We start from the raw sequence: 26,513 nt of genomic DNA, 5'->3' as shown, positions 1-26,513 counted from the left end.
TTACTAAAGGAGAGCAGATTGTCATAAAGCGAGGCTGCCTCTCGTGTTTGCTGTTTTTGCACATGGCTGTTTCCCTTCCTGTTTCTCCACCATGTTGTGACACAAGCGCAAGGCCGTCACCAGAAGCCGACCAGCTGCATCCACCCTACCTGGGCCCTCCCAGCCTCCCGAATCATGAGTTAAATAATCCACCTTTTTTTTTTTTTTTTCAAATTATTCAATCTTGGGTATTTTGTTATAGCAACAAAAAGTGAACCAGAGTAAGTATATTTAGTCAGAGCTATGAAGGAATGGAGTTATTAATTCATTAATAATTACATTATTATATTATATTGTTAAGTCAGGGTTATACCAGCATCCAAATTTTAATGCCCAGCATAAGCGAAGTTTCTGGGCTTTCAGTCACAACTAATATTACCAAGTCAATGATTTCTTAAGGAAGTAATGACAAGGTGAAACAATGAGGCTTTTTTCACGTGTTTCTGTAAGATGCACAATTGCTCAATATGAAAAGAGCTCAGGCTTTATGTCTGTATTTCCTTTTATCAAACTGTGGTACAAAGCCCTACCCTACAACATGCTTCCAGTGTGACTAAGTCAGGACATGAATGTAGCAAAAATACAGGCTACAATCCCAGTTAACTGTAAACACAAACCATTCTGAAGCTATGTTAGCAGAGGCTAGGTTTTAACATTTTGTCACTATAAAGAGGGAGATAAATGGGATTGATTCACAGGTAGACGGTCATTTCCTAAGGAAACAAGTGTTCAGAAACATAATAAAGTTGATAGATAATAGATACAGGTTCTAGAAAAAGGGTGTGCTTATCTGGCCTCTTGCTTTACGGAAGGTGCTACAATGAAAGTGGCCTTGGCTCAAAAATGCAAGGATAGGAGAGGTTAAAACAAAGTTAATTCACTGTGTTTGTGGAGAAGGGAGAGGGCTATAGAAGAAACCAGGGCTGAGGGGAATGGGCTAGATGAATAAACACCTGCAAAGAAAAGACTGAAATAAAATGTAAAGGATTGTCCAGGGGAATCCCTCTCAAGCAAGTACCTTCCAGCTCAGTGGACCATTCTGACTTCGTGAAGCAGAGTAAGGGAAAGAGGTCACTAAAACAAAGCTTTTTTTATACACAAGAAGGTAAAAATTCAAAAGCTCCCATTTTTCCAACATAAATGGCTAATGTCACATGCTAGGAACACATAAAACTCTGCTATCTTCCATAAATGAAAGGATTAAGACACAATTCTGTTGTCATGGGATTCACAATTTACTAGGGGAGACAGACCCATAAAACAAACAGCAATGCTTCTGAGTGATAAGAGCAGTAAGGAACTACGCTCTCACAGTTACAGATGCTATGGGAACATAGGAGGGAAAGGCATTTTTCTCAAGAAGAGTGGGTAGGATAATCATAGAAAATTACAGAGAAAGTGACATTTGAAGTTTTCCTAGCATATAGGACCTGAGATGGAGCAGAACATCCCAGGAAAAGCAAATAACATGAGCACAGCCCTTTGTGAACAAGGAAAGCAAGAGCCCAGGAATGGATGAAGGGCAAGCTACTCGGGAGGCTGAGGCAGGAGAATCACTTGAACCCAGGAGGCGGAGGTTGCAGTGAACCGAGATCGTGACACTGAACTCCAGCTTGGCAACAAGAGTGAAACTTTGTCTCAAAAACAAGGACTGAGGTGGGCGTAAGGGGAAGCAGGATGCATGAGGAGTGGCTGGGCCAGGTGGTCAGTTGCCAGTTAGTTCACTAGAGAGCTTAGATGTTACTTAGCAGGCAACAAGAGGAGTTGTTTGTTTGTTTGTTGTTTGCTTGTTTTTTATTTAGGGAAATGTTCTGAACTACTTTGGAATGATTATTCTAGTGCCTGATGGCTGGAGGGGTAGGAGGATGGAGATGAGAGGCTAGTGAGAGAGCAGATTCACCTCACTCCCTACACCACATTTGGAAACTGTAGCCAGACTGACAAGGGTATGGCTGTATGGCTCCATTAGGTTTCCTTTCAGACCTAAAAACAATGAATCAGGCCCCAGATTTAAGGTTTCTAGGGAAATGGCTATAAAATCAGCAGTAAAAAGAAAGATAAATAATATTCTTAAAATTTAATTAATTTCTCTCTTTCATTTTGCCTGGTTTAATGCTATGCTACACTTTTGATGTGAACAATCTAGACGTTGTTCCATTAGTATATTTCACTTTTATATCAAGCCTCACAATGTACTGGTTTTATTTAGGGTAATGCACTCGTATTTGACATATTTATATTATTTTCATTTATTATTAAAAGTAATGTTATGTTTAGGTATTGAGGATCAATAAGACCTCCATAATGTTTATACCATCATATCTTTTATGACAAGCTCAGAGTGTTTCAGGTTTGTTTTTATAGGTGTTTTTTAAAAGGCAATTTTATAGCCTTTACTCTGTCTTGGGTAAAAAATTGGTTGACAAAATTCCTTGACTATGCTTGCAAAAGTCTTAATTGGGCTACACAGAAACACAGAATGGATTTTGAGTAACTATTTAGAGTAAATGTTTCCATCATTATGTTGTATTTCCCTAACGTACACTAAATTGTCAATGTGAAACTTAATGTAAGTTTCTTTCTTTCTCTCTCTCTCTCTTTCTTTCTTTCTTCTCTTCCTTTTTTCTCTCTCTTTGCTTTCTTCTTTTCTTTTTCTTTTATTTTTGTGTTTTGGAGGTGACAATTACTTTGAGAAATGTTTTGTATCTTGGACTCTGCCTTTTATTGCTTGCAATTACTAAATGACAAAGTTGTGACTGCAGAGAATAGGAATCGTATTCAATCTATTGTACCAAGTGTGTAACTAATCAATATAGCAAACAGAAACACAGGAGGTGTAGTTAGAATACAATCTTTATTTGTGGCTCACCATCCCTTCAAAGGTTATTTAAAGTGAAGTATTTTGCTATCCCTAAAATGAAAGATAAATATCTTATGAATTTTTTTAATTCTTAGTTTTAAATGTCTATTAATTTTAAAAGTTATATATTTTAATTTAGGCTGTACCACATGAATTTGCTGTATTTGTAGGCTGGAAAAAAAAAAGATCAAATAGCAATACTTTTATTTGGTTCTCTCTGAATGAAAACCAACGAGGTGAAACACCAAAGTGCATTTGTAGTTAAATCTTCACTACTACTTCTACTAAGGGCTTACAAATCGTAAGAGGCCTGTAGTTGAGGAAGATGCATGGCTGGTTTTTATTTGTTTTCCTACTTGTTTTCACTTAGATTGCTAACTATGATTTCTGACCTTTCCAGGGACAAGGTAGGGAAGATAAATAAGGACAGAGAAATTATTACTACATTGGTATTATCGTAAGATAAATCAGGTCCTAATAGGTACTTACAACTTTTTCAATGGTTCTTTGGAGAACTCCCTTCACTGAGACGTCTTACCTACATCCTTGCCCTGAGTGAATGCATCCCACTGCCTCAGTCCCTAAGAATTACAGAGATCTTCTGCTTTCTCTGCAGAGGCAGCCACTCACTTCCGGTAATCATGACCGACAGGTCCTGACATGACCTCATGCTGGCTCTTGCTTTTGAATACCCATGCCAATCCTAAGAAAACACATTCAATCTAACAATCTCTGGAGATACAGGCTGACTCCAGTGCAGTGACCTCTGCTATGACTTGCCTGTCAGCAGGTAGACATAACAGCTGCTGTCATACCCTGATAATTCAGGCAGGAGTTAAGCATTGGTCAATCAACTATGTGTCCCAATTCTAGTATACATATACCAAGATTGTCATATGACCCCACTGAAGACTTTCGAGTAGGCTCTTCCTACAGAGAAGTCCTCTTAACAAATATTATCAACTACATTCATAGTCTTTTAGAAATTTGGTATGAATGCGTAGTCTAAAACTTCTCTGTCCAGCTCTTTGCTTTCTATGTTTTGCACCTTCCTCTGGGTAATCTTTGCCACAGTTCATTTTTATATCTGTTCCTTTCAGAAACAGGGATAGAGAGAAGATGTAAAGGGGAGAATAAATTCCAGAAGCTAATTCTGCCAATCATAGGGTGGAATTGAATGCTTTCATTAAAATAAACAAACAAAAATAAAAACAAACAAAAAAATTAAATGGATTTAAATTACATAAGCAACCAATTAAGGAAAAGAATTCATTGTCAAATAAACTGTTTTTTTAACAGAATTACTGTAAGACTACATGAAAGACAAGTATGCTTTTCAGTACATATTTTCTTTGAAGAGGAAATATCTTTCCAAATTTTTTATGACAGGATTTCTTTTCTGAATCCACTGAAAGATTATCAAACTTTAAAAATAGCTTACATGCATTATACTTAAAACTGTATTAAATGTGGTTTAGCGTAAGCAATGGTTTGGTAAATATGTCCTTTTAATCTCTTTTATTTAGAGAATTATTTATGAAATTAGTCACTGATATAAGCCAAAATAGAAAAAAAAAAGGTTAGAAAAGATTGAACACTGGAGAATAAAGTATAAAGTAATATAGTAAAAATAATTTTTATATGCCAGTTATAGAAAAAAAGACCCATTAAGTGTCCAATAATCAGAGAAAAATACAAAACTGGACTCCTTATGTTGCTAACATTTACTCAACAAGTGCTCATTGAAGGCTTACTATGCTACAGTGAAGCACTGGGCTGGCCATTGACGAGGATAGGAAGATGATGCAGCCTTTGCTCTTGAGGTGCCTATTATCTGCAGTATGCAACAAACACAGAAAGACAGACACACATACACACACACACACACTCATACAGATACACACACACGCACACACACACATGCACACCAATATAATAATTATGTCTTAGTCCAGTGTTTCTCAAACTTTAATCTGTTTAAGAATCATGGGAGGTGGAGGCGAGTGGATCACGAGGTCGAGATCGAGACCATTCTGGACAACATGGTGAAACCCCGTCTCTACTGAAAATACAAAAAATTAGCTGGGCATGGTGGGGAGTGCCTGTAATCCCAGCTACTCAGGAGGCTGAGGCAGGAGAATTGCCTGAACCCAGGAGGCAGAGGTTGCGGTGAGCCGAGATTGCGCCATTGCACTCCAGCCTGGGTAACAAGAGTGAAACTCGATCTCAAAAAAAAAAAAAAAAAAAAAAAAAAAAAAGAATCATGCAGAGCCAGGTGCAGTGGCTCATGCCTGTAATCCCAGCACTTTGGGAGGCTGAGGTGGGAGGATCACGAGGTTAGGAGTTCAAGACCAGCCTGGCCAATATGGTGAAACCCCATCTCTACTAAAATAAATAAATAAAATAAAAAATCAGCTGGGCCTGTTGGTAGGTGCCTGTAATACCAGCTACTTGGGAGGCTGAGGCAGAGGACTGCTTGAACCCAGGAGGCAGAGATTGCAGTGAACTGAGATGGTGCCACTGCATTCCAGCCTGGGTGACAGAGCAAGACTCTGTCTTAAAAAAAAAAAATTAGCTGGGCATGGTGGTACATGCCTATAATCCCAGCTGAGGCAGAGGACTGCTTGAACCTGGGAGGCAGAGGTTGCAGTGAGTCAAGATTACGCTATTACACTACAACCTGGGCAATAGAGGGAACTCTGTCTCAAAAAAGAAAAATATAGAAGTTGCTTATATATAATTCAGACTCTATAGCCTTACTCTCAGAGATTCTGATTTTGAAATCTGGAGTGTAATTCAAGCATCCCAGTGATTTGGAAGCAGAAATTCCGGGAGCCACATTTGGAGAAACACTGCATTAGACAGAAGCATGCCATTAAGGTAGCAGCCTTGTCTGACTTCTTCCCCACTATTACCCAAACTATAGGATAGAGTCTGGAACATAGTAAGCCCTTAGTACACACATCTGGATAAATGAATAAATGCATATGGTTAAGTTCCACCATCAGTGATGCAAGCAAGATGTGACATAAAATTCAGAAATATAATCAGCTCCTTTCTTTAAAAAGCAGGTTCCCCTGGATGAAGTCAGAAGATACGAAAAGCAACACTGTGTACAGTGTTTCATTCAGAAATATTCTTCTCCGTGGAATGAGGTCCTAGATCTGAGTAAATGTAACTGAACTCTTCTGCCTCTGGGTAAGTTCATTTTTCTCCCATTCACTGGTAGCATCTGGACCCCAAGGGCCCTCCTGCATTTGTCTGAATAGAGTCATTTCCTCCAGGAAAGAATAACTTCATGTTGCCCACCCTGGCATGTTAGAATTCTTCTGGTGGACAGGCAGAATAGCTCCTCTTTTAGGGCTCTCACCATAGAAATGTAAATTAATTAAAGTTCTAACTGGAAAACATAAAAATTGCAGAAGAATAGGTTGAACATATAAGCAACTGACTGTTATTTATTTACAAAATGGAGTCACTGGCATAGATCTTCACAAAAGCCATGATATTCTAAAATAGCCTTGTGGATTTTCTTTCTGAAGTTGTGGACCAACTTCAGACATGTCACAGCTGCACTGATTTTTACAAATAGCTACAAATAAATCAATTCTTTAGAGTAATATACATAAGTGAATGTAAAAGTAAAATAAAATGTTTAGATGCCTGTATAATAAAATTTTAAAAATATTTCAAGAATATTACTAGCTTTGGAAGGAAAAAAATGGCTAAGAAGGCAGAATGGGAAAGACAAAACAAGAAGGAAAGAAAGTACATTATGGGCAAAAGTGGAGAAGACAGGAACGCAAGCCATTTCGTGTCAGGTATGTTACTGCAGGGAACAAAGCATCGCCAAGCCTAGCATGGTTTCAGCCGAGAGACTGCCTGAGGAAGGATGATGACAGTTATCCTCATGAGATGGAAAGGGATTGAGATCTACTATTTAGGGGCATTAGACGGTACCTGCTCTGAAGCTTCTCTAGAAGTAGAGCTCTCAGAAAGAAAAACAACAAACTGGACTACAATGAAAGAGCTGTGTGTTCTGATCTGCCATCAGCAAGCAGAAAGACCTTAAACAATTCACCCTCTCATGACTCCTTCATAAACTGAGGTTTGGGGCCAAATGACCTTTAAGATCCTTTCCAGCTTAATTGTATGGCCCTGTGCTATCTTATTGGCGAAAGAGAGAAGGGATAGGGGAAGAAAGGAAAGAAGGAAGGGAGAGTGGCCCTCAGAAGGGGAAAAAAGGAGGTCCATGTGGAACATGTGCTGGAAGGAAGAGCAAGTCTCATCCTGGAGCAGGTCTGTTAAGATGCAGACTGCCCTGTATCCTGTAGCAAGAAGAGATGAAAGGTCTCCTACCATCCACTAGTAATTTCACTTGAGAAGGTCAATTGCAAATAAATCATTGCCAGAGAAATTTACATTTTGTGACATGTAAAAGCCCATTTCATTTTTAATAATTTTACACTGACTTTAAGAAGTTATCTATTGTCCAGTAGAATACACCTAATCTTACCCTTCCACTCACTTTCTACAGAGACCTATTCAGCCTTGGAATGCAGCAATACATTTCATTTTGAGGTTTGAGTTCAAATTTGAAATTTTCAACCACTATCCTATAAAGAGAGATATAAATATACACAGACACATCCAGACTGCAGACACATGTATGTATATATGTGTGCACGTATTATGTTCCAAATTTAATGTTAATGTGGCAAACATTAATGCAGTCAGACTGCTTTTTCAGTGCCTCAGAAATTTCTACCAAAGTAAAGCCCTGAGGAAAGAAAAAAAAAAGGAAGATCACTATACAGATTGCAGTAACACAATTTTAAAGTCTCCTATACTCTCCACAGCCTCCAAACCATATGACCAACTTTTAGGGTCTGATTCTAGGGCTAATTTCTGACCTCAAGACATTTTATTTGTCTGTGATCCATTATGTCTACTCTGTATTTTAAGACATATGCCCATATAAGTTTAATGAACACTAAATCAATCACATGTATTTAATTAAATTTAATGAAATTACACTCAGTATTTAAAATGGGAAAGCTGTGTGAGAAGTTCCACTTCATTTAGTGGCAATAAAGGAGATGTGTTTAGAAATAGATATTAACTGGGGGGATAAACAAACAACGAGTTGACTTTATACAGACAGAGCCAAGGGCGTTTGCTTTTAACTTAGGGCAAAGAAATGATTAATAGAGAGGACATCAGACTTAGGTAGTATGCTCTGGTCAATTACTAACTTATTTATATAATATGAGATGAGAGATTACAAGGTGATGGGTTCCTTGGGCTGTCAGATTGGTTTCTACAAACTCTAACACCCTGCTCTGATATTACCCAAAGTGGCTATACCAGTTTTAAGTAAGAATTAAATTATGAGTTTGTAGAAATCTATAGGAGCTATTTTCCAGGTGCATTAATAATGGCAGCTTGCATCATATTTTCTGTTTAGAAAATAACACAACCTAGGTTGGACAGAGTGACTCACACCTATAATACCAACACTTTGAGAGGCAGAGGCGGGTGGATCAACTAGAAGCTAGGAGTTTGAGACCAGCCTGGCCAATGTGACTAAACCCCATCTCTGTTACAAATTTTTAAAAAATTAGCCAGGTGTGGTGGCGACTGTCTGTAATTCCAGCTTGAGAGGCTGAGGAATATGAATTGCTTGAGCCTGGGAGGCAAAGGTTGCAGTAAGCCAAGACCACACCATTGCACTCCAGCCTGGGCAACAGAGTAAGACCCTGTCTCAAAAAAATAAAAAAAAATAAAAAACACAACCTAAAGTAATGTCCTTTTTATCTGAAATAAGAACAGGGAAATAGATATAAAATTCATTCTCAACTTTAGTTTTATTGATTAATTTGCTTTCAGAATATTTAATTTTATTAAAACATTGTGCATTTTAATCTCTTGAACAGAAATCAAAACACAGAGTCACATACCTGTGTCTGTTTAGGACCAATGTCCATTCTTTCAAGAAGGTCATTTAAAAAAGCTGTAACACTGTCCCATGGGTAAATACTGTTGGAACCATCCAGCACTATGACTATGTCCAGTTGAGTGCTGCATTCTGCAATAAAAGCAGTCAATTGTGCAAATTTTGAATCTATTTTTTTTCCAGAGGCATATGAGGTGCTTTCATGGCTGAAAGTTCATTTTAAAAGATGAACAGATGTTCTACAAAGTAGATACATTGCTTCAGCAATAAAAAAAATAGTCTTAGAAAAAGTAAAAGTGATAAAAATATTCATTGCATTCAGTAACAACTGGAGTGGGGCCTATATCAAGTAAAAGTCATACTTACTGAACTTTAATTAATATTGTATGAGAGTTATTTTTGCAAATTTTCTCAATATGAATTTTATACAACAGTTTTTATAAAACAGTTTTTGTGCGTATCTCAAGGGAAGTTCTTTCCTCAAAGTGACTCACTCTTTAAATATAAGCAGCATGATAGCTTTATCTATGAGGTTTAAAAATGACTCTGTAAAGTTATTTACATTAATATCAATTCCAAAAATAGCAGTCAGGTTTTGTTATATACTGGCAAAGCAAACATTTACCTAACTTGGTAATTCTGGTAGCTAAGAAAATACTTCAAGCTTTTTGGTATGCTCCTTTGTATACATATGTCTTATTCATTGCTTATGCTTTTCAAACATGCAAGAATATTGCATAAAATCTGTACCTCGTACAGGGGCAATGGAATTCACGACTTGAAATGTGGGGCTGACATCAGAACAGATTCCAGTTGTGTAATGCAGATGTCCACATCTATAGGCATATAAGGGCCCACATGCCTTTAAAAAATTGTTTTAAAATTAGAAATCATTAGACTGAAATATAATAGATCTTACAAAGATTGAAAAAGATAGCACTCCTGTTGTCAATAAATATCATTACTCTTTTCGTTCTTACCAGAAATCCTCCATTTGGGTTGGTGACTAAAGTTGATCCAAATGTCATGTTCTCTTTTACTTCTGTGACATCAGGAATTGATGTATTAACTAAAAATAGAACAAAATCTTATGAGGGTGAAAAAGTTTCACAAAGTGAAATTAAGCATCGTCTCATTAAGACATTCTATTTGTTTTGTTCATATCACAGCATGTTCTTCTATTGGTTCAACTAAATAGTCTTGCAAGTATTCTTAAGGGATATAGTGAACAAGCTAAGGCTGAAGAGCTGGCTCATGTCCCAGAAACTATTTCAGATAGTTTTGCTGAACTGCGAAAGAATGCAGAACTAGCAGGGCAGTGAGAATGTGGGATTGCTTTTTGCATGTTCTTGCTAATTAAAACAAAGTTTTAAATCTCATAATACTGTAGATGTAATGTAATCTTATACACTTTGTCATAAATGACCAATGGTGAAACAGTTTTTGGTAAAAAAGGGGAAATGGTAGAAGACCAGAAAAGAAAACTCAAAAAGAAGTTTTTTATTTATGACTTCCAAAATCATGGAGCCATCCTGAGGTTTATAAAAGAAACTGGAGGAATATTAGAGCAGTGTCCAGGAAGTTTTGATAAAGGAAACACAATGAAGAGAGTACGTTTGACATTCTGAAGAGAATGTTGGGTCCTGAAACAAGAAGCCTTGCCAGCCTGACAATATTGGCAAGAAGTTCCACCTATTCACGTTGAAAAGAAAAAGAAAAAAAGACTGGACAGGAAGAACAAGAACTTCTAAATTCTGCTTAGTAGAGTGGAATACTAGAAAGTAGCAAAATTCAGGTTGAGAAAGATTTGTCTCACTCTTTGTTCCAGAAGTTGTTTTCACGTTAAGACTGTATGTGGATTTAAAGTGGGGAATGGAAGCAGAGATTCTGAAATGGTCAGTGGCCTTCCTAATCTGAGCAATGGCTTTTGTCCAAGAGTTTAGTCTGGTTTTCCTTGAAAGCACCTAGAGCTGGGAAATTATGTGCATTGATCTTGAATAATCTGGATTAGAGTTTTATATACAAAGCCTGACTCAGGAAAAACATTCCTGGGACAATTAGGGACTAAAGCGAAAACTTCCCTACTGTACTTGATGTGGCTAAAATCTCTAGGCTAATTTTAAAACTATTCCAATTTCCAGTGATGGAGGAGTAATTCCTTTAAAACAACTCCTCTGCAAATAACACGTATAATTTCTAGGAAGAGTAAAAAATATACATGAAGCAATCACCTGAAGGCACTAGAAAGGTGGCAGAAACTGGAGAGGAATCCATACTTAGAAGAAGATGTTGGCACTGGATGGGTTTCCTGTTTTTGTGCTTTGTTTTGTTTTTGTCCCCCACCCCTAACTTACCCCCCACCAAGGGAAGGTCCTAGTCAGTGGCTAAAACTCAAATAGAACTCCTAGTCTTACTGCACTGAATAAGAAGAGGACAGAAATTAGGGACAATGGCAGCAGCTGCAAAGTGAGAAGGAGAGTAGCATATCTTAGAAAAAGAGCCACAAAAGAACGGTTCTAAAATATGCATATATATTTTATCCAAATGTCCAGACGACTTGAATAGTAAATGTGCAGAGCAGATTTCAAAGAGCCGAGCTGAAATAAAAACTGAATAGGGATTTTAACTACTCATTGGACGAAAGTCAAGGCTTGGAAACTCAGTTGAGCCAAGTAAATTTCCTGCTAATAAAAAAAAAAGTTAAGACCGTTCACAGGCATATCACAGAATCTAGAATCTCCACACCTGTAATTCAAAAATATAATCCAGGTTATGATCCAAAATTACTACCCATAAGTCCAGGCAGGAAAATGTGACACGACCTCAAAAAAAGGTAGTAAGTGGAAAGTGATGTCGAGGTATTCCAGATGTTGGAATTATCAGTCAAGGATATTAAAGCAGCTATTAAACGTATGCTTATGCATGTAAAGAGAAAAAACATTCATCATAACAAACAAATAGAAAATTTAAAAATGGAAAACTGAAAAATACAATATCTGAAATAAACTTGTGGGGAAATAAATCATTTCCATGGTATGTAATATTGTATGGAGCACTGACACGGTTCTAATTTCTAGATAATTTTAATAGGAATTTTTTAGTCATGTTTCATCTATTTCTGTGAAATATATCTGTTTCAATATAAATCTATCTGTGCTATTTGATTTTTAAAATTAAATTTATCTATTACAATTTTTAAAATTCTATTTCCTCTTGAAAACCAGGCGTTCAGTTAAATTTTGTGGAGGGAATGTGATGGGTAGGTTTATTTGGAGAAGCTCTTTCACATTACCTCTGGATTAGAAAGAATTCTAAAAAATGCAAGTAGTTAAAAGTTATACAATTAGTAAGATATTCTAACTTATGTATCTACCTTGATGACTTTCTAAAGCAAATTAAGGACAGAGGGAATCAAAATGGCATTCTATGTGAATTTGAAAGATAACTGAAAAATGAAATTATAGATTACTTCTAATATTTTCTTGAGTTGATTAAAATCTGTTTTCAGTGAGAACACTGGGCATGATTTAAGACCAGATTTTTTTTTTTTTTTTTTGAGACACTCTGTCACCCATGCTGGAGTACAGTGGCACAATCACTGTTCACTGCAGTCTCAAACTCCTGGGCTTAAGTAATTCTCACACCTCATCCTCTTGAGTAGCTGGGACTACAGTTGTGTACCACCACATCCAGCTAATTTTTTGTATTTGTACAGATGAGGTTTCATCATGTTGCCCAGGCTGGTCTCAGGCTCCTGGGCTCAAACAGTACTCCTGCCTTGACCTCCTAAAGTGTTGGGATTACAGGCATGACCCACTGCACCTGGACTAAGACCAGATATTTTGATTTTACATACCTGGTAGATCCAACTTTTCGCAAGGTAATGATTTACCTCTCCCAACTGGACACTTATAGACATCTCCAGTTCTGTTTTTGGGTTGGCCAACTAAAGGAGAACCAATAAGCACCCTGGAAGTTAAATAATAAACATTTTTGAACACTGAGAAACAGTTTATATGAGTTGCTTTATGACTAATTCTAAGATAATTGACAGTAATATTTATAGACATAATCGGATAATAGTCAGGCTGTTAGTAATTTCATGTTATCTAAACTAAGCAGAGAGCCTACTTCTTGCATACTGATGTGGATTTAAAAGTACATATATATGTGTATGTATGTATACACACACATATATATACACACATATACGTGTGTTTATATGTGTGTATATATGTTGGAGAGAGATCTCAGAGATTTTGCTTTATTATTTTATTTATCACTATCATATTTTTTATTTGGGTATTGAAATAATCAATAATTATTGGCTAAGTCTGCTACTGCATTAACTTACAAAACACATGTGGAAGTATAAATGACTTTTCCATGATAAACTGATAATTTTATAGAGAAGTCAGGAAATATAAACATTGGATCATCATAAGATTTACTACTAGCATATGCAAGTTTGTAAATGCTTAGAAAATAAGAATAGTTATGAGATCCAGGTTAAAAATCACTTACTTTCCTTTTAGACAGAATTATAAAACCATTTTAATAGTAATGGAAAAAATATATAATCACAACTAATTTTAGTTCCAGCAAGTCACCTAAGTCTCCCAGGATATCTTCAGGAATAGGATGAAGGAAAGTGGTTAAATAGTAAGATACTTGGGTGGATCCACAGCTGCTGATTTATTGCTGGCTGAGTAGCCATGCCCAAAAACTCTGATTGCTAGCAACCGCAGGACTCTAATTATGTGCTGAGATTTTGTACTTGGGATTGTGTTAGATTACGACTTTATTAAATACTTTAGTGAAGATATAGAAAGTATAAAAACACTTATCAATCAGCACCACAAGACAGGGCAAGAAAAAATACTTATCAAGTATATCAATATACATATTTGGAAATTCAGATGAACCTCAACTTTCTGAAATAATAAACATAAATAAAGTTTACTTAGAACCTACATAAATAACGTCACTCAACTGCATACTACTATTTATATCAGTGCAGGATGTAGGAGCCCTCACTTAATGGGAGTTCGTGTGAAAAAGGCATGGGGGATTTAGTTGACAGCACATAAACATGAGCAACAGTGTTTTTTAGTGCCAAAAATGCTAATGTGACTTTAGCCTTCATTGCTGGAAATAGATGCACCGGTCAAGTAGTGACAGCTCCCTCTGTGTTCTGTGCTGGTCACGCCATGTCTGAAATCTCTAAATTAAGAGGGACATAGGCACAATGGAATGTATTTAGGATACTATGACTCAGATGGTTAGGAGTCTGGTAAATTTGTCAGAAGATGCTGGGAAAGTTGGGGATGTTTGGTATGGGAAAAAATGCCTGCAGGAGAAATGAGAAGTTGCATTGAGGTACAAATGGATTAGGCATACATTTTGAAAATTTAAATATTTTAAAGTCTGTCATATTGAAAAGGAATGGTATTTTGTGTAAGTCCTTTAGGCATACTAGTATTAATGAAAATAAATTTTATAGCAATCACAGATACTAAATTAATGAATAGACTCCAAAACATAGTTTTAATATAATGCCTTTGGAAAGCAATTTCTGATGTGTATAAAGAACTATAAAAATATTCAAACCCTTTAATACATAATTTTTACTTCTGGGAATCTATCCTAAATAAAATGACCTAAAATAAAAGTATAATGCACAAAGATAATGCTCATAGTGTTATATATAGTTATGAAAGAGTAAAAGAAATATGGCAAATAAAAAGTAATTATTACAGGATCATTCTATAGCATATTGTGCATTTATTTAGAAAGTAGTTCATAAGATCATATGGTAGGATAAAAATTATTTATGATCGAACTCAAAGTGAAAATTTATCTAATATGGTGAAAATCTGTGACCTAATTTAAAGTGAAAAATACCAAATTACTATATTCATTATAATACCAATGATAATAACTAGGATTTGTTGAATTTATACTGTGTGCTAGGCCCTATTCTAAGAACTTTTTGTGTATTAAATATTTTATGAAATGAAACAGCATGAGCTTTGGTGCCAGCCTATATGAGTTCTAATTATGGCTTTACCATTTACTTAGCTATATGGTTTAGAACAAGTCAATTGCCCTGTCTGTGATTTAGTTTCTTCACCTATAAAGTGGAGATAACAAAAGTATCCATTTCAGATGATCATCAAAAAATTAAATAAGCTAATGTATATAAAATTGGCTTATAGTATGTGCTATCTAATGTTAGTTCTTCTTATTGTTATTAGATACTCATTTCAGATGATTAAACAACTAACATCTATGTCAAAAGACTAATAGGGAATATATCAAGAAAATAACAAATTATATTGATGAAGTTGTGATTATTTTTCTTAATATTTTCAAAGTTTTAAAAAATGTAATGGAACAAATTAGTTTTATAGTTAAAAACAGTTTAAAAAATGAGCCTACAATTATTGAAAGTATTTAATTTAAAGCTAGTTAGAGTAATTAACAACATTTTAAATGCTGGGCATTTATGCAAGGTCCTGAGGATATGAAATGACATAAAAGTCAATAAAACACAATTTTTAGTTTGCTTATTAGAGAGAAAAACACAACTATACGTGTACTATTGCAATATTGAATAAGTCTGAACTTGACACAACTTCAGCAAATTCTTAGAAGAAGAACACCACTCCTTTGATAAATGCCAAGTAGCTCAGTATAGCTGCAGTAGAAGTTGAGGCTAGAGAGGTAAAAAGAATCTAGATCATGAATGTTCTCCTAGTTAACTTTAAGAACGTTGGATTTATTATATGTAGGGGGAAGTTGCAAACCACTGAAGCTTTTAAACAGGGGTGTAATGTGATCTCCTTTTTGATTTATAAACCTTATTTTCTTGAAGTTTCAAGAGTAAATTGAAGAGGAACAAAATTAGAGTCAAAGGACAAGATACAAATTCCTAAAGTAATCCAGATGAGGATTTGAATTAAGGACGTAGAGAGGATAGAAGGACTAACACTATAAATATTTAGGATATAAGCTGACTTTGTTCAGGTTCCCCCAAAAGCAGATCCAAGACAAAAACTTTGTACAGGTAAGTTTTTTGGAGGCAATTCCAAGTATGCAGAAGTGTGGAGATGGGAAAAAACAGGGGGAAGGAAGAAAGGCCAAGAAAGGACGCACTGATAATGAGTTACTTCTGTAGGCAAGTGGGCTCAGTCTTGCTGGGGAACTTCTCAGAAACCACATGGAACATGGATGAGCATGATATGGGCATGGATGAGCCCCTGAAAGGGAATATTACCACCTTGTAATAATCTGGGAAGAGCACTAAATGCTGACATCTGAGGGCGAAATAACATTTAAGGTTTCAATAAACAAAGGAAGAAAACTAGGTAAGAGTGATCAGAAAGGGAGAGAGAATCAGCAAACAGTGGTATCACAGAAACCAAAGAAGGAAATAATATAAAGAATAGGAGGCAAGAATGAGAGCTATATGTTTGTGGCAGATTTCAAGTAACTTGGCTAAAAATGAGGGAAAGGGGCTGTGTTAATAAATGTGGACTTTTTTTTCCGGGGCAATGAAAACTCATTAAGGGTTTGAGCTGTGTCTAAATTTGTCATGGAGGCAAGCTGCATATGGCTAAATGATGGCAAGAAAGAACTGGTAACAAGAGAAACCCTGATTTCACAGGAGCGAGAGTAGAATCTCTGAGTAGGTAGACGGGGTGGATCCAGAAGGAGAGGTTTGTCTTAAAAATAGTAAGAGTGACCATTCCCTATGCAGCACTCTGGGCGGCCCAGTATTGAGTAGTTTGCAAGTGTGGTCAATGGTTTGGAATGGTGCACACTTTTGCAACACGACTTTGACTTTTATTGTTTCACGAGGTAGAATCTGTTTTTCTACCCATTGAAACTAGGATTTGTTCTGATAAATAGAATGCAGCACAAATGATACTATGACTTCTAAGGCTAGGCCTTAAAAGGTCTTTACAGATTCCATTTTATCTATTTTTGAAACCTGAGAACATAATGATGTGAAGAAGCCCAGTGTGGCTAATGGAGGATAAGAGACCACATGGAAGAGAATTGGTGCTTTAGCTGACAGCATGAATTTCTAAACTTGTAAGTAAAGCCAGCGTGGACACTCCAGCTCCAGTTGAGGGACCAGATGGTGAGCCCAGGCCAATAGGGGAATACCTATTCAACCCACAAAATCTTGAGAAATTATAAACCATTGTTGCTTTAAGCCATTAAGTATTGGAATGATTTATTGTGCAGAAATAGTTAACTGAAACAGGAAGTGAGGATTAAAGTTTGACCTACTAGCTTCTCTCTCTCTCTCTCTTTCTCTTCTTTGGAAAATAGTAGCTGCAGTCATCTAGGGAGATCTAGGGAAGAGGTAGAGGGGTGGTGGGCTTGTGGAAAGTGATGAAGATTTAAACTGATAAGACATACATAGGACCTGTCAGGCAGCTCCTTTGGCCAAGAAGAGGTGGATTGCAGCTGGCCAGGGACATTTTGGAAGGTGTTTTTATAGTGGATGGGAGTTAGGCCTTCAAAGTCCTTTCCGATTCTAAGATTCCATAATCTGAATAGGACAAATATAAGTTTGTAGAGAAGAACTGACTCACTGGTGGGAAAACATGTAATATCAAGTGGGGGAAAATCTAGGCTAACTGATAAAAAGTGAGTCTTGTACAGCATGCTAATAGGAGAGCTATTGTGAATCGTAAGGTGGAAGGAAAGGGAGATATGGATAGCCCAGGGAAAAGTGTGGAGACAGGAGAATGAAGATTGAAAATGGAAGATAATGAGAAAGAATGGGTGGCTAGAACTCAGCATAAAGCTTCCTTATACACCGGAACAGGGAGCTTGAGATTTGGCAAGCAGTTGGTTTTGAAGGAAAAGGTCTGGAGTTTATGTTTGATCTCTAGGGCAATGGAGAGCACTTAAGAGTATGGTGGTAATTGGAAACTGACCTGATACAGCAATCTCAGCCATGGCTTATTGCATATTCTAAGTAAAGGCTGCGGAGAACTCAGAAAGTGGTAGAAGGTAGGAGCCCTGGATTGAGACAGGGAGTTTGGGAGTTGGGACCAATAGTAAAACTAGGTTAGCAGATCACACAGGACTGCTAATTTTGTGTATTTTCCTGGTATCTGTTTTCTATGAAAACAAACATGAAACTTTTAACAACAAGCTTGAAGTACATGTATCTTACCACTTTAATCCTAAGTAAGCCTCACTTTTCTCAAGCTGCATCAAAATAACAAGATCCTAGAAAAGTATCAGCATAGGGTTTACAGAATTTCAGGAATCTCCAGTATTCTCAATACATTATCTTGCTCAGTTTTTTTCTCACACACTGATCCTATTCTGGCATATAATATAACCTACCTGTTTATCAAGTTCATTATTTAATATTTGTTCTCTATTCCGCAGCAGAATATAAACTATACAATAGTAGGGATTTGTTTTTCTATTTTGGCCATGAATACATCCTTAGTGCCCTTACTAGTGCCAAGCACAAAGTAGGCATTCAATAAATATCTATTGAATGAATGAATTAATGACTGTGTCAAGTACTTAAGAATCTGAGTAAGGCAGACCTGGGAATTTACACTTATGTGACCAGCCAAGAGGTCTGGATTGTAAAATATTTTTTTCCAGTTTAGAGGATAGAAATTCTGCTTAAGCAGAATGCTATATGTGCCTTTGAATGACACCAGGGGTATTTCTGTAGGTCAAAGAGCTAGAGAATCCTTGTTGCTAGAGGGAGAGAATTGGCTGAAAAGTCAGAAGGCTGTTGTTCCATATCCTGACACTGTGACATACTTGCTGTATTAACCCTTTGGACATTCATTCTCTGTCTTGGTTTCCTGTCTAGAAAATACAGATGATAACAATGATATCCACCCAAACCCACAGGGTCAATGGGAAGACCCAGGCACATTGTTTTATAAACTATTAGTATTAGTGCAAGTTGGTTTTAACTTATTACATTTTATTTCTATTAGATCTTACTTTTTATATGGTATTTTTGCAATGACTTATATGCAGACTAAGAAGGTCAGAACACATTCTGGATGTCATTACTGATTTCTGGAGAAATATCTGATAAACTCAAGGATTATTAAAGTGAGAGAAACATCTTTTCTCTGTGAATAAGGTAAAATTATGAAAATATTTAGTAAGCAGAAATATTTGCTATTCACAATAATCATTCTTGTTATTATGCCCATTGTTATATTTATTAGAAGAGTAGCTGATGTCTGATGTCTCTGTTTTATATTTATGTTTATTTTACCCCCTGTAAAAGATAGCTTCTTGGAGAAGAGTGTCTAATATTTACATTATTTTATTAACATCATTTTCACCTAACTCTGCCTTGATGTCTAATACATAGATCAAGCCAAAGTCACTCTCAGAGTGCCAAGAGAACTCTGCTCACCAATTTCTTTTTAAATAAATGGAATAATCATTTGTTCATCTTAGAGAATGAAACTTACATGGTGACCCCCATCAGCCACAGTGATTTGCTCATAAAAGGTGGAGGGGTAGAAATGAAGGGAGCCAAAGAAATGACAAGTTTGGCAAAGGGAAATGTCAACTTTGAAAGGCATTACAAGCAATGTAAAATAAGCGTATCAAAATCCATAACAGAAAATTGTGTGAGCCTTTAAAATGTCTCTCCTCCCCAGGGAAGAGAGCAGGGATTTTTTTTTTTTTTTCCATTAGCAGTGACTTTTTTTCTTTTACAGCATAGACATATTGGAAATAGAGCATCAATCACATGAGCCATTGGCACCCCAAATCTGGAATAAAGCAGGGTCTTCTAAGGAAAAGGCATGAACTCTTTGATAATTGATAAAAATTTAGTTGAAGGTTGGCAAGGGTGGATCTTAAAAATCTACTTTGAGATCAGACAGGCCCACCGAAGTCACTGAAGTCCCCAAGAAAGGTTGCTTGAAGAGCAAATTAAAAGGGTAGCCACAGCCGGGCGCGGTGGCTCACACTTGTAATCCCAGCATTTTGGGACGCCAGCGTGTGCGGATCACGAGGTCAGAAGTTCAAGACCAGCCTGACCAATATGGTGAAACCCCGTTTCTACTAAAAATACAAAAATTAGCCAGGCTTTGTGGCACGCACCTGTAATCCCAGCTACACAGGAGTCTGAGCCAGGAGAATTGCTTGAGCTCAGAAGGCGAACATTGCAGTGAGCCATGATCGTCCCACTGCACTCCAGCCTAGATGACAGAGCAAGACTCCATCTCCAAAAAAAAAAAAAAAGAAAAGGGTAGGCACACATGCTGGAAGGAATGAAGCAAAGCAGCAACAGATTACAGTGGAAAGCCCCAAACTGACTTCTCACATTTTCCCATTCAGCTGAGACCTGGCCATGCTGATATTTACTAAATCTGGAAATCTGGAAGGCTTGTGCTGTGGTGAGAATGTTTGAATTTCTTTTCCTCAAAGCAAAATTATAAAGGCAATTATGTTCTTTCTGAATTCTTCTGAACCACATTGCAATTACTTGGATGCTTCAGCTCATGCTAAACATAATGAACAATGACTGATCTTAATCAGATGTATGATGTGTTCTGCTACTGAGAAAGCATGTGGTTTCTGAGCCAGATGTAAATTATACTTCACAGCAAACTTCTGAACAGTAAAGAAGACATAAGCCTACCTTCTCTGTTAACGTGTACTTCTTTCTAAGGAATTAAAGCTATGCTTTTCAAATACACAGACTGTACTTGTCATGGGCTAATGTGTGCTCCTTCTATAGGCATACTATAGCCATGATGTAAGATGGGTCAGGATAATTTTTTTTTAAATCTGAGATTATGAAATTCCAAAACATGAGTAGTAAATATGACTTATAAAGGTGCCTATCTCTAGAGATAATTAAATAACAAAATACATGTTTCCAAAAATATGTCAATTATTCTGTAGTGCATTTCTTGAAGTAAGTCTGCAATCCATCTGATTTTATAGACAATTACAGAACATCTAAACGTGTTTCTACAGTTTATTTTGCATTACCACATCCTGGATCTCTTTAGAACAATATGCTGCTACCATGTTATCCTTAAAAGTTTGGAAATTTAAGTATTTGTAATTTGCTTACTTTTAAATTCAATTGCCCTCATCTTTTGGGTTGCTCTGATTTTTTCACAACTTTTCCATAAAATCTTTGTAAATGTTAAATATCAATGTGAGATTTAGGTTTCTGATATCATCTACATTCAAATGCCTGAAAACTCACACACATATTAATATGTAAAATCTGGTACCTACCACAAAGAGTTTTTAACAACATTTACTTTTAAATATAGTTCTCATAAAGAAAAAGGCACCAGGCTGAGTGTAGAGATGAAATTCATTTCAGCTCAGGTCCTAAGTAGTTGCATTTCCCTGGGAGAGTGACTTTTAACTTTATGTTTTATGCAGCTGCTTTTTTTTTTTTAATTGACGGTAACAGGGTGTTAAGCTAGATTTAGTGGTTCAGCCAACAAGTAATGATTGAGTGCATAATATATATAAGGCCTCATGCTAGATGTGGGGTAGTGCCCAGGGTTGCAAGCGGGCTGCAAAACCAGTCCTTGCTTTCTAGGCATTTCCGCTACCACATTGACTTCTCCCTCTTACCTGCATTCCATTTTGAGGTTTCCAACTACCTGGAAATCACCTTGAACTCAAGCCATTTAAAAACAGACTCATCCGCTTCCTGATAAATGGATTTCCCTTTCTCTGTCAATGACTACCCATTTCCCAATGAGCCAGTACAAAAATTTTGGAGTCTGTCTGATCTCTCCTACACCTTTATTTACTATTTCCAAACTTCCACCAAGACTTACTGATTCATGTTGATTTGTTTTGAATACACCTGTCTTTTTTCTTATAGTTGCCCCTAATACAGCCTGAAGACTCATCCCTTAAGTATCAGATTACAGTTCTTGATTGTCTATGTATTTCCTAGTTTTCAGGCACTGTATTTTCCAATCCAGTTTATATGTAACTTCCCAAATGAAGTTTCATAAAATGACAACTTACAATGGCTTCTCAATGTCCTTATCTTAGGTACAAGCTCCTGTGTTTGTCTTTCAAGATCCGCCATCATCCTTTCCTCTTCTTTCATCCCAATGTGAGAGCTGTTTACTTACCAACATGCTCACTTATTCTCAAGTCTGTGCCCTTGCTCTTGTGGTTTCCCAAGCTTGGAGTGACATTTTTTCTTCTCATATTGAAAGTTAAGTCATCTTTCAAGACTTAGGTTAAGAACCATGAGTCATCTTCTGTGTAGATGACTATAAATTGAATTCCCATTTAATTTATAATCTCTTCTGCACTGGTTGTTGGCACTATTCTCTATTCCTAAGCATTTCATGTATCTCCTTGACTAGGTTAAAGCTTCTGTATTTGTTTTATATGAAAACATTTCCCATGGAATTTAGCATAATGCCAGATACATAAAATGTTTTATATAAATACTTGTTGATTGACTGACTCATGTTTATGCTATGGCTAAATAAAAGAAGTCTAACCCACCAACAAACATTTTCAGAGACAATTCAGCTCAATTTCATGGGTAAACCAAGATATAAGGCATAGTCCCTGATCTCAAAAAGGGTAACATCTTATTAACATTACCTTACAGATGTATGTCAAATTCTGAATGGTCTTCCTAAAGTCTAGTCCAGTGCAGATTCATTCAGACAGACCACTGGCAACATTCTTCTTGCAATCTTACTCTTACTATCCAATCTATGAACTCTTTTGTTCCTTTCCCAATGTTAGCTGTCTTTCTTTTTCCTCATCCATACCTTCACCTTCTACAAAGACAGAATCACCTTAGGAAGGACATTCCTCATGACATCATGGCTTCATTTGGGCCTGATTTCTCAGTTTTCCACTGCTTTGACTTCTGGTGCCTTGAAAGGAGTGACTGCAGAATTTAAAGGTGGAAATCTCACAATAGGATAGGCTCTTACAATGAGAAACAGACTGAAGAGATCAAATGGGGGCACTAAAGCTTCTGAGAAGGAATATGAACCCCTTTTCATTCTACTAAGGTTCATTTATATAATTAAGGACTTCTGACATCAAACTTTTCTAAACTCAGAGAGACAGGACTGGATGAGAAAGAAAACTTACAGGTTTTTCTCATATCAGAAACTGAAAATGAGAATTTCATAAAATATTTTAACAATATTTATCCTTTAAAGGGACACTTCATTTTAAGTAGGTAGTTTAAGTCTTAAAGCTTGCTATTCACTATATTACTCTTTAAAATGTATATAACTCTTAGTAATTAGTGAAAATTAACTTTTATATGTGTTTATGTGAAGTTAAGCTTTCTAAGAATAACATGTACTGCATTTCTGTTTATGCACAAAGTCTGACCAGTTGGTCTACTCACCATTATTCTCCCAGAGGTACCTGAAATGCAGGTATAATTTCTAAAATAATATAGTTGGTGTCTAGAGGGAGGGCTTAACCCATTTAACCTTAAAAACTGGGTGATGGGATGGGTGGAGAGTATAGGAGGGAGGGAAAGGAACATTAACACTTAGCATCTGGCATTCGGTATGTCATCTGAGATATTTGTAAGGAGGATAAAAGAGTGAAGTATCTCAACAAATTCTAGTTTATACACAGCATACAATCATGTACTTAATAAAAAGTGAAAATTCATTACTTTTTATAATCTTTAGGGCATTATCATTTTAACCAAGTCTAAAAAATAAAACGAAATGCAGAAAATCCACATATTTTTATTAGTGAAATAATTATAGTGATTCATAGATCCTTGTTATTTAAGTGGATCTAGATCTCTTTTTGCTTATTATTATAGCTACTCGAAAAATAGGCTTGTTTAGTTTAAGTTATTAAACTAAAGTTTAACTCCTGCTCTTTTTTTCTATAATGTTCAATTAAACAAAAACTGCATTTACTAAAAATTCTATTGAATATTAAGCAAAAGAGCTCTAATATTCAGTCTATATAATTTTCAACAAGTTAAATATACTTCAAAAATCATATCTACAATGAACTTAGCCAATATTAAAGGGTTTGAAGATAGATGCAAGAAACCTGATAAAGTTCATCATAAACATTAGCCCAAACTCAGTAGGTCAGTAAAGCCGCAAATCATGGAAGTGATATTAATACTTTCAAAGCACCATCTCATTTTTGCCTCCAAATCCTTCCTACCGAATTTCAGACAGGTGCATTTAAGCTACTCTGAAATGAGAACAATTAAAGAATTCTTGCCAAAAGAACATAATTATGAAACAATAGCTTTTTTGGATACAGACCTTCCTTGAGATTAATCCAGATATCAACAGAAATCATTAATGGTTTCCTCTAATATTGCCAAGGAATGTTTCTTTTTTTACTTTAAGTTAGTTTCCATTGCCAAATGACTAGACTGCATTTTCTACCATAAATAATTCATTCTGTTAAAGTTTCATTCATAAAACAAACTATAGTCAAATAATATTTCCCATTACCTTGTAAAATAATAACAACAACAAAACCCACTGGCTTACCATTTTCCTTCTTCATTTTCATACTGTTGAACAGTATATCCAAACATGTCTTCCACTGGGCCGCTGAAAGTCATTGAATTTTTCACATCAACATTGAATGATACACAGAAGCCTAGAACAACTTTAGGAGAAAAACAAAATCCAGTTACATAAAGTTAACTAAGATTCCATCACGTTTTGAATTATAGAAGGCATTGTTAAGGCTACCATCAAAAGCTGTGTTCCTATTAAAAAAAAAAACAAAACAAAAAACAATGAAGCTCAAACTATGAAAACCCAAGGAAGGTCTCCACTCTTAACTGTATTACTAACTGTAAATCAACATAACTTTAAAGAACACAAGTATTAACACTCAAAAAAAATTCCATACTAATTCAATATCTGCACCATTCCTAGAGCTGCAGATTGCAGAATATGTGGAAAAGAGCAGGCAGAAACTCAGATTCATATATGACTAAAACAGTTGCAGATGGTTTTCCAGCAGTGGGCCCTACAGAAAACTATGGCCACTAAGGAACTCTGAACAGCTCATTTTCCCATTTCAACTACAGAGGTTGCATATATCACCATGTAAAGCCTCATAAGAATAGATGTTCTCCTTGCAGCTTTGAAAGGAAAAGGCAAGCTGGTGGTCTTCACCCAGAGATGGCTTCCTATGCAGGCCCGAGATTTTCTCTGTTTCCCTTCCTTAATCAGATTTTGGATGGAAACTTATACTAATTCTCTGAAGCCTCCTTATAATGTTGGTGTTGGTAAACTCATGGCTTTTTATCCAGACTAACTCACATGATATATCTAAAGGGTTTACCCAATGCCTGGCACATACTACATATTTGATGAGGGCTGATTCTCTTTAATTTTCTCATAGTACAGGTAGTGGAAACTCTTAGTAAATGAGACTGTCTCCTAAAGAAGTTCTAGAATCACCTCCTCAAATTGGATGGTGCCAAATTCCTGCTTTGGTACTAGTTTTTAAAGTATACTTGTGAAGTTCCAAAATATTCTTCTCCTAGATGTAACTAAGAATTCTTTCTAGGGGGCCAGGCACGGTGGCTCAGGCCAGTAATCCCAGCACTTCGAGAGGTGGGTGGATCTCTCAAGATCAGGAGTTTGAGATGAGTCTGGCCAACAGGGTGAAACCCCATCTCTACTAAAAGTACAAAAATTAACCAGGTGTGGTGGTGGGTACCTGTAGTCCCAGCTACTCAGGAGGCTGAGGCAGGAGCATTGCTTGAACCTGAGAGGTAGAAGTTGCAGTGAGCCAAAATCGTGCCACTGCACTCCAGCCTGGGTGACAGAGAAAGACTGTCTCAAAAATTACTCTAATATTTTAACCCTTGCTCACTATGAACTTTTTCATAAATATGCCTTAAATATATACTCTCATATACATGAGAACAGCTTGAAGCCGGGAGACAGAGATTGCAGTGAACAGAGGTTGCACCACTGCACTCCAGCCTGGGCAAGACTCAGCTTTAAAAAAGAAAAAAAAAAAAAAAAGTCAAGTATTAGTGTGTCTAAACATATCTAAACACAGAAAAGGTACACTAAAGCTATTGTAGTATAATCTTACTACACCACCATTGTGTATCCAGTTTGCCATTAGCCGAAATGTCGTTATGCAGTGCATGACTGTATTTAGAGAGTAAGCAGCATTTAAAACTGTCTTCAAATGTATGAAAGACTATTATGCAGAAGATGTTAACCAGCTGTTCTCTATCACCCTTGAAGAATGAACAGGAAATGTATATAAAAGGACTTGTGCAATTCATCCATTCTTTTTCTGCTTCCTTCATGCCAGCTAGACAAATCTCTTCATGATCTTGCAACCATATTTGTCCCAATCTGTGTGTTAATACTTGCAGAGACCCTCCCAAATCCTAGGTACACATTTTCTTTTCACTGCCAAATCTCATCTCTTTCTCCCCTTAAAAATCTTAGTTGAAAATTTATATCTCCATAAAATCTTCCTTCACTAAGATGAAATAGTTGCCAGTTCATCCTTAACTACAGCTGGCATGCTTCTTCCTTCAATGTGTTATCTGTCAGTCTGCAAATGTGTTATTGCCCATCTGTGTACAAGAAGTTGTGCTAGATTTTCATAAAGGATTAAAAAAGGTTAGTA

General features: G+C 36.4%; 1 protein-coding gene across 1 annotated transcript in view; it reads right to left on the bottom strand.

The window, feature by feature from the left end:
* ITGA1 (integrin subunit alpha 1) overlaps positions 1-26,513 on the bottom strand; it is a 166,222-nt gene that overhangs the window by 81,308 nt on the left and 58,401 nt on the right. The window contains exons 2-6 of the mRNA XM_017533199.2: positions 24,389-24,509; positions 12,712-12,824; positions 9,836-9,924; positions 9,606-9,717; positions 8,860-8,987 (exon numbers count right to left, since the gene is read on the bottom strand). Of these exons, the coding sequence (XP_017388688.1) occupies positions 8,860-8,987; positions 9,606-9,717; positions 9,836-9,924; positions 12,712-12,824; positions 24,389-24,509 (563 nt within the window). The remainder of the gene's footprint in view (positions 1-8,859; positions 8,988-9,605; positions 9,718-9,835; positions 9,925-12,711; positions 12,825-24,388; positions 24,510-26,513) is intronic.

The sequence above is a fragment of the Cebus imitator genome, unplaced genomic scaffold (genome assembly GCF_001604975.1).
Source record: "Cebus imitator isolate Cc_AM_T3 unplaced genomic scaffold, Cebus_imitator-1.0 Scaffold80, whole genome shotgun sequence".
Lineage (NCBI taxonomy): Eukaryota > Metazoa > Chordata > Mammalia > Primates > Cebidae > Cebus > Cebus imitator.
This window is presented reverse-complemented; position numbering and strand designations above follow the sequence as displayed.